The sequence below is a fragment of the Typopeltis vanoorti genome, chromosome 12 (genome assembly GCF_054136105.1).
Source record: "Typopeltis vanoorti isolate ZY-2024b chromosome 12, IOZ_Tvanoo_1.0, whole genome shotgun sequence".
Classification (NCBI taxonomy): domain Eukaryota; kingdom Metazoa; phylum Arthropoda; class Arachnida; order Uropygi; family Thelyphonidae; genus Typopeltis; species Typopeltis vanoorti.
This window is the reverse complement of record NC_143560.1, coordinates 8,306,205-8,315,000: the sequence shown is the minus strand read 5'-3', so window position 1 is coordinate 8,315,000 and position 8,796 is coordinate 8,306,205. Positions and strand designations below refer to the sequence as shown.

The following is an 8,796-nucleotide window of genomic DNA, read 5'->3' as shown; positions in this document are numbered from 1 at the left end:
TTTTTAAAAATTATTTCTATCTTTTCATGTAAAAGAATGATTACATTTCAGAACATCATTATGTACTTGAACAGATATTTGGCATATTATCAAGGAAGAATCAATTGGTTGTTATTAATAGATCGCGTTATTCACTAGTTAATTTAACTTTGTTTTTACTGATTCCGTTAACTGCCCATACATTAGAGCTCTGCGAACGGTTGCGTCACCGGTCACCTAGCAACGCAGTAACTTTCGTTCTGCTACAAAACAGACGATACCTAGGAAACCTGAATGAAAAGAACAACGGCAAAGATCAATATTTTTATAGCTCAGAAACCATAATCATATTTTTATAATATACGTGATAAGACGTCAGAATATTCAAGTTATCTCTATGCCGTAAAAATGAACTTGCGTATTGATAATCTATGCGCTGCGCATTTCTTTTCTACATAAATAATATTTCCAGGTTAGTATGGCAAGGAGGTGGCGCCTTAAGTAAAATTTCTCTACCACTGTCATAGATTCTCCGTGACTGGTGTCCTCCAAAGTGAGTATTCCAGTGAGAAATTAATTTGCCATTTCTAAGGAAGTAGGTTTCCTTACTATACATACGGTATATCTGTGTAATAGTCGAGTAAGTACTTAATACGATATTTAACTACCATAAACGAGATGATTCATTGAATTACAAATTCATAACATAAATGTATTATGCTTTCATGTATACTACAAAATATACTAGCAAATATTTTATTTATATATGTAAATTATGATATTATGACGAATTTTTTACGTGTATATAATTCGTCAAATTGCACCAGCTTCTTGTTTATAATAAGCTAAATATTTCACCCATTTTTTTTTAAACAACAACAACAACAAATTAAGAATGTGTTACAAGCTTAGAAATCGCAAATGGATTATAATATACGTAAGGATATATTTCATTTGCAGTTTTATAATTAAAAAATATTGATTGAGGGTTCTGGCGCAGTGACGAAGAATTGCCACTCGTGCCAAGTTCAGCATTACTAGAGATTTTGTCTTACTACAGTCAGACAAAATTTCTAGTAATGATCTAGTAATTTCTAGTAAAATCATTTAACACAACAGCAGCTAAATTGTACACAATGCTATGACGAAATCACTCTTAGTACGAATATGATTACAATTTATAATACGATCTTTAAGAATTGCCATTAGAAATGCAGTGTTGTATATTTCTGGTAGAATTTGACTCGACATGACGCTGCAGTAAATGTTCTCGTTAGATCTAAATGAAACTTAGGACTAAATAACCTCGCTTTTTTTTTCTTTTTGTAAAACCAAATGTTTGTTATTATAGATTAGTTAGCCTATTCATACTAGTCTGTTATGTCTATTAGCTGCGTGCGTTTAAGGACCTGTTTGCCTGAGATGCTTCGATTGAGATTTGTATATTTTTATATAGATTTTATAGATATATATATTTATAGACTTAGAAATTTTTTAGGTTATTTAAATCTATCTATCTATCTATCTATCTATATATATATATATATATATATATTTAGAAAGACAAAATTTCTAGTAAAATGACTTGTGCTTGTAAAATGACTAAATTCTTTTACAGACGGGGATTTCCAACCTACGTCTCTTTTCCAGGCAAGCGACGCTTGGAGAAACTACCCAGCAGCGGGAAACTTATTTGCGGAACATAAGTTTTGTCTCCTTTCTACGAATTCTATTAATGTTTATGTAGTTTGGTGCAATGGTCGCAAATAGTATTATTTATCTGTCACTTACCCTTTTCGTCAACTACGTTACAGTCAGTTTACTCTGCACCAAAACTGTTAATGTCATATGAACAGTTTTAATGCTAGACAGCACAGGCATTATATTCGTGAAGCCCGAATATTATTTCAAAACAAATGAATGCATGAGCTCGAATGGAGAATGTGCGAATTCATATGTTATTTCAGCTTAGTGATTTTGGCCTCTGCTATTCTGAACATGTTTACTGCATAGGTGATCTATAGTTATTCCATGAATACATATTATGTATTCAAAATCATACAAATCATCTTGTCATTTGCTGCATGAGGGCATTCTATGGCGGCTTCAATTCATTAGGCTTCGATGGTATAATGATGCCAGTTGCTTCTGTTTTGGAATCCTCTCATTTTAATTTTTATCTGTAAGTAGCTTCCACCGTTTTCGTTTATTTTATTTACTTATTTAATTGCAAAGCAGAGTGTATTGTTGAAATTTTCTTGGAATTTGCTTAGAATTACTGTCCAACTTCCTCCTCCAATGTGTAAGACCATATTATTTGCAAACATACACAAACATAATGTCGTCCTTTCATTGAAGTACTGAATTGAAAATAAAGCAAGTCTAAGAAATGAGTCCTCCGGAACTTGTGTTGTGGTTCTGTTTCCTTCACAACGTTTCTTTATTTCCGTGATGTGATTCTATTTTCGAAACCACTCATGGAGTTTACTTATTCTAAACCTGTACAGTCTTTCAAGCAGTATTTCATGGAACCATTTCGTCGTAATGAAGAGGTCTGCTTGTTTCTGTGAACCAAAGAGACACACACACAGAGAGAGAGAGAGAGAGAGAGAGAGAGAGAGAGAGAGAGAGAGAGAGAGAGAGAGAGAGAGAGAGAGAGAGAGAGAGAGAGAGAGAGAGAGAGAGAGAGAGATACGTCGGGCTTTGTATTCTTTGTATCCTGTAGAAATATTCTAGACTCTAAGGTCAAAGAGAATAATCCAGACTAAATGCGATCCTAGACAATCATAACGGCTGACCGAGTAGAAGAACGTATTCTACATTTCAATGGCAGGAACGGTCGTAGAAGACAAGCGTAACAGGAATTTTCAGTTATCTTGATCTCCAAAACGTCTTCCAACGGATTAACAACAGTTTGTCTGTTGTATGGCGGAAAAACATTTCTACGTTTAAAGAAGAGGCGTCTTCTGAAAGAGACAACTATCATTCAAAGCGCACAGGAGAATACTTCTTGACCATCAACACCTCTAAAAAATATCACTGTTGAGGAAGTCGACGTGGAGAGAGTGACCCGTTTATGTCACTCATCGAAGTACTGTACGCCCACAGATCCGAGACCCTCAGTTGGCTCGGTAACAAGAAGAGTCAATTCATGTTGAAGGGGAGAAATGAATAAGGCGATGTACGAATTTGTTACCAAGCGAAATCACGTGCATAAACGTAAAATTTTACAACTGTTACATAAGCAAAATAGTTGCCACTTTAAAAACTTCACTGTTCATAAAAGAAAAGGTAATTTTCCGACGTGTAATAATAAACAATTCATCCCACAACATGGATTGATTACCCTATTATCGGAATGGATTCTCCTTCTTCTGACATGCGCAAAAGAGCGTCGAAGGGTCTCGCATCTGTGGGCGTATAGTAACCACTCAGCCATCTTCGAACAAATCAGTAAATGCATTTTAAAGACAATCATATTCGTTCGAGAGTGACTGCGAATAATTTCGAGGCACTATTGAAAGCTTTATGTAGATCTATATGAAAATTGCATGCTGCCTTTAATAAACAGTTTTGACTTAAGTTTTGTGTTTAGCATTCAGAGATCCATGGAACTGATCCCTTTTAGGAAACCATATTATTGTTTCCTAAAAGATATAAGGTTTGCTAAATTATGTTTAAGCTGTGCAAAATGCATTTCCCTGATTTTATTTGTTATTGTTGTTGCACTGAATTGTCATTACTGGATAGTAATTTTAATAATGTCATATAGATCCACTTAAATAAAATGTAAATAGAATGAACATTAATGTTTATTTATTTATAACATAGGAATGTGCGTATACTGAGTTAGAGTTCTGATATGACCAATCCGGCAAGAGAGTGGGAGAGAGATGTGGATTTTCTTTTGTCAGTTATATTTGCAATATTTTTATGTTCATCCACTAGGTTCGGGATCTAGCACTATATAAGGGTAGTTCCCACCACTAAGATATTTTATCTTTGCAACAGCAACAGACTTGCGTTTTTTTTAATTCTCTCTTTTTTATTTCTCAGATTTATTGCATTTTTTATTTGTCTTCTTTTTTCTGTGTTTTTAACTTCGACTGCTGATCAGGGAAAAGATAATATTTTACATTTCAATGGTTGGTTTAGTTTAATGTATATATATCATCATTATTAAATTCCTGACATATACCGTCAGGGGGGGACAGGATTTTATGATAGTACTACATGAAAAGTTACATCATTACTAAGTTCCTATCAAAATTTTCTTTTTACTATATCAATCCACCTACATCTTGGCTTTCTTCCTCTGGGTCTTTTTTCTGCCATCCTGACAAAGAACGCTTGTTTAGCTAATCTTTCTTCTTCCATTCTATTTAAGTGGCCATGCCACCTGAGATTTGCTCTGCAACATTTACCGGATGCTAACAATGCCAGGTTCTTTCCTAATATCTTCGTTTTTAATATGATTGATACTGACTAATCTTTCTCAAGAGTCTCATATCTGTTGTCTCCAGTCTTTGATCAAGAATATATATATATATATTCTTGATCAAAGAATATATATATATATATATATATATATATATATATTAGGATAACCAAGTTAATTTATAAACTTGGTTATTTTAACTCCTAATCCCAAGTATGCAAACAATTAAGTTTGCGCCTGAAACAAAGTTCAAGTCTAAAGATGATACAACACCAGGGCAACTGGTGTTGTATATATATGTTGTATATAATAATATACAACATATATTTTGTATATGTTGTATATATTGTATATAATAAATTTTTTAACTTGGGTATATTGTATATTAGGATAACCAAGTTTATAAAATAACTTGGTTATCCATAATGTATTTCAGTATACATCTTCTAGTGAGATGTGCTTTACATTATGGGAAAATACTAAGAATAGCGATCAGAGTTTTTCCCACCTTTACATTGAGTTGCCCTGGTGTTGTATCATCTTTAGACTTGAACTTTGTTTCAGGCGCAAACTTAATTGTTTGCATACTTAGGATTAGGAGTTAAAATAACCAAGTTTATAAAATAACTTGGTTATCCTAATATACAATATCCCCAAGTTAAAAAATTTATTACATATATATATATATGTGTGTGTGTGTGTGGTGTGTGTGTGTGTGTGTGTGTGTGTGTGTGTGTGTGTGTGTGTGTGTGTGTGTGTGTGTGTGTGTGTGTGTGTGTGTGTGTGTGTGTGTGTGTGTGTGTGTGTGTGTGTGTGTGTGTGTGTGTGTGTGTGTGTGTGATCATAGGCTTTTACTCGGTTGTTGTGATACATTTTAAAACAGATTTAATGACTTAAAAACCGAGATAACTTATAAAGATTTTAATGAGAATAATACAACTAGTTTCGGCTTATAACATCCTTCCTCAGGTATTCATAAAGGAAAAGAATAGTAATAAACATTGAAATATCTAAAAAAATTGGAAATTACAGGTAAAAATTGCCACACATAATTGATACATAAAAAACGTTGTATTTTTTCAAGTCTAACAGGCGTGCCAATGTTTATTGCAAGTGTGCGTGCAGGCTCACGTGAACGTCAATATTGAATAACTGCAGTATGGCTATCTGGGATGTTATAACTCAAATCGTTGTTTAAATGGACAGGGTTCAGCAGGATTTCCCTTGATTCTACAATTTTTCTTTCAAACTCATCATCACAGCGAAAAATATTTTCTGATCTATCCCAGCAAACGGAATGGCTTTGTTGATCATCATTAGGATTATTTGAAAAAAGAACATGACTGGATAACGCAGTTGCATGAGATCTTTTGTAAGAGATGTCTCTCTTATGCTCTTCTATACGTTGTTCAATAGATTTGTTAGTTTGTCCAAAATAAGGGATATTGCAATCGCACCATAATTTATATACACCTGGATATTTTAGGTTGTGATGAGTAGGCTTTGGATGGCTGATTAGAGAACGGATATATATATATATATATATAGACGGTGTTCAAACCAATTTTATCATCTGTTAGATATCATTTCGTATTATCTCTTAGGGTGAAATAAATGAAATAACAATCATCTGTTAGATTTATTGCATCTGTTATTCCAACTTTTTTTGTGTAAACGTTCTTGAGTTTTATTTATTATGCTTGCATCCAATACTATTAATTTTCTCTGCTATCTCATTACGTAGTCTTCTGGATGTCTTTCATCATATCGCTCCGGTTTATATGGATAAGTTTACACTGTTCACATCATAGTCCTATTTGTAAACTTCTCGTGTTTTTTCTTTGTCACAATAAATTTTTCCATATACATAATTTCTGGAATGGTTAAGCGCCCTTTCGGCCGACAGTACGACTTATCACTGGTAGGTAGGTATTGTTGTATAGATTCGTTGTTAGTTTATTCACTGTTGTCATTATAACTTGCAGTGCTTTCGTGTAAACGTGATGTAATTGCTCGTTTGCTTATTGTATTCTGCGATTTTTGAAATTAGTGATGTGAAAGAGCAAAGCCTTCGCGTCAATTTTGTGTCTGTAAAATTGCTTTAGGAACGTGAATATGTTACGAACATCCATCGTCCCTACGTTTGATAAAAGCCAAGAAGGCCTGATGGAACATCAAAAAAGTGTGATGTCATTTTCTTTCTTTGACTGTAAAGGAGCTGCACATCAGTAAGTACAGTATGTTCCTTAACACCAAACGCTATCAGCATCGACATTACTCCAAGCACTCCATCCACACCCACTGAATTATCTGTCCAACTACTCTGGACTTTGGTTTGCATGCTTCGTGCTCCTTAGAATTGGCTTTTTGTGATTTTTCCCAAGATTAAATTGCATCTTTGGAAAAACTTCCTTAAATCTATCAATTTGAAGATATTTTAGAGACATTATTTGAGTATGTTTTTTTGAGATGTGAAGATGTTCCAGGCCGACTCACATATAGTGCGCGCACTCTCAGCAAGTCTATTAGCAGTGTTTCCAGCAGTGAGAGCAAAGTCGGGCTCGTTGTTTAAATTTTCATGGTTAAGCTGTAGCTAAGTTAAGGCTCCACTTTGTTTTTTCCGCCTCTACGAGAACTTTTATGTAGCACCATAGTGCCACGGTGGTCTCATGGCTTTTTGATATATCTTTGCTATTCCACCACTCCTTTTTTGTTTGTTTTATCAGAACTGTTTATATTATATTATAGTATATTATATTAAGTACTTCTTAACTAGAGAACAACTGCGACTTTTCGAATGGAAAAGACTTAAGTTCAATTGATAACGAGAAGATCTAATAAGGGATTTTTCATTTGAGCTTAGTTAGTCGATATCATAGAGGCAAGAAGGCTTGTTTCAGTATTTAGCTGAATTTTGGAATATTCATTTTATACTTAGTTATTGAATTTATTTATTAGTTTATACTCTGCTTACTATCTACTTTAGTCTATACATTTTATTAACGCAATGGATATTTTATCTTTCAGCTCTGTGTACACTTTATTTGAACTCTAAGCTCTTCAAAAATGAATAGTGAATATCTGATGATGCATGGAAATCTAGAATGGAATCTAAGGAAACGAAACTTTGTAGCGTGTGTGGTCAAAATTATGGATGCCATTTCATTGCGGATCATCAAATTAAGTGCTTGAAGAAGTGGAAAATCAAAAACGAACAAATAAATGAATTTCAAAATAAAATAGAAAATAAACATTCGTATAAAGATGCAGCTAGAATCAACATCTTAAACAAGCCGACCGCATACAAAACGAGTGTAGGCAATAAAACAAGGGAAGAAGAAATAAAATCTTTAAATAGAGAAGTAGTGGATACTTCTCCATTTTCTCCTGAAGATAAGGAGTCATCAGCTGAAAGTAGTCACTGTTTAATCAGAAACGAGGATGTACAGGAGCCAAATAATAATAAGGTATCGAATTTAAATAAAAATTCTCAGAAGGCAATAGAACAGATTGCAACGAATCCACATGTAAGCACCCAGCATCCAGCTCTTAATTCTGTAACTGTCAATGACAATGCCAAACAAAGCAGTTCTCTCGAGAACTGCATAAGAAAGAAGTCGAAGAAAAAAAATAATATAAACCAAACTAAATCAAAAATTCCAGCAAATTTACCCTTTAAGAAGAATTCAAAGAATATAAGTGATAAAACAGTCAAACAGCTTGCAGAGAAAGGAAGTTGTATTCCTAGTGTAAACGCATGTGAACTTAGGTCCAAAAAAGCGCATTGTCATCAACCTACTGATAAAGGGATTCACTTTAAATATGGCAAAAATCAATTCGAGACTGTGAACCACAAAGATTTCAAAGGAATCCAAAACTTGATCCAAAGGCCTAAAGATGGAGATCCTGATTTTATGCAAATGCATGGTGTTATCATGTGGTCTGCAACTCAAGTTCCTATAGAAAGTGATCAACAAAAATTCTGTGATAAAACTGCTAATACATTACAATTAGATATTTCTGCTGCCATGATGAATGCTGGAAGTCGCTGGGGACCACGGACATTGATTTGTTATATTTGCGGACGACCATTTGGGAGCAAATCCTTACCTATTCATGAACCACACTGCTTAGATGTAAGTTTTTCTTAAATCTTATACAGTTATTATTGATTTATCCAATATGTTTGAAAAAAATTGTGATTATTAATTAGTAAATTTCTGATTTTAATGGAGTTCTTTTATTTATTTATTTCTGCGACTTTGAGTAATATTTAGCTCATAAAAGGCCGAAGCAGGTGTAACTAGAGGTTTTTATTTGCAGGTTTTATGATCCTGCAGTTTAGTATCGCGACCCTTCTAAATACAATAAAAAAAGTA

The 8,796-nt window shown here is 33.7% G+C and overlaps 2 protein-coding genes across 5 annotated transcripts in view; one reads left to right on the top strand and one right to left on the bottom strand.

Moving 5' to 3' along the window:
* Positions 1-242, bottom strand: part of LOC150100567 (cilia- and flagella-associated protein 161-like) — a 27,952-nt gene extending 27,710 nt beyond the window's left edge. Inside the window, exon 1 of the mRNA XM_090401731.1 lies at positions 1-242. This exon is cut by the window's left edge and continues 176 nt beyond it. The gene's annotated coding sequence lies outside the window, so the exon portion shown is untranslated.
* A 5-nt stretch (positions 243-247) lies between these two features.
* The window catches only part of LOC150100566 (uncharacterized), a 32,386-nt gene continuing 23,837 nt past the window's right edge, over positions 248-8,796 (top strand). The window contains exons 1-2 of one of the 4 annotated variants that reach the window (XM_090401730.1): positions 248-451; positions 7,445-8,553. In XM_090401730.1, coding sequence (XP_090257856.1) covers positions 7,522-8,553 — 1,032 coding nt within the window. In that variant the 5' untranslated portion in view covers positions 248-451; positions 7,445-7,521. Of the gene's footprint in view, positions 620-2,032; positions 2,162-7,444; positions 8,554-8,796 lie in introns of those variants that run through there. The other 3 variants (XM_090401727.1, XM_090401728.1, XM_090401729.1) reach the window with 3 other exon arrangements.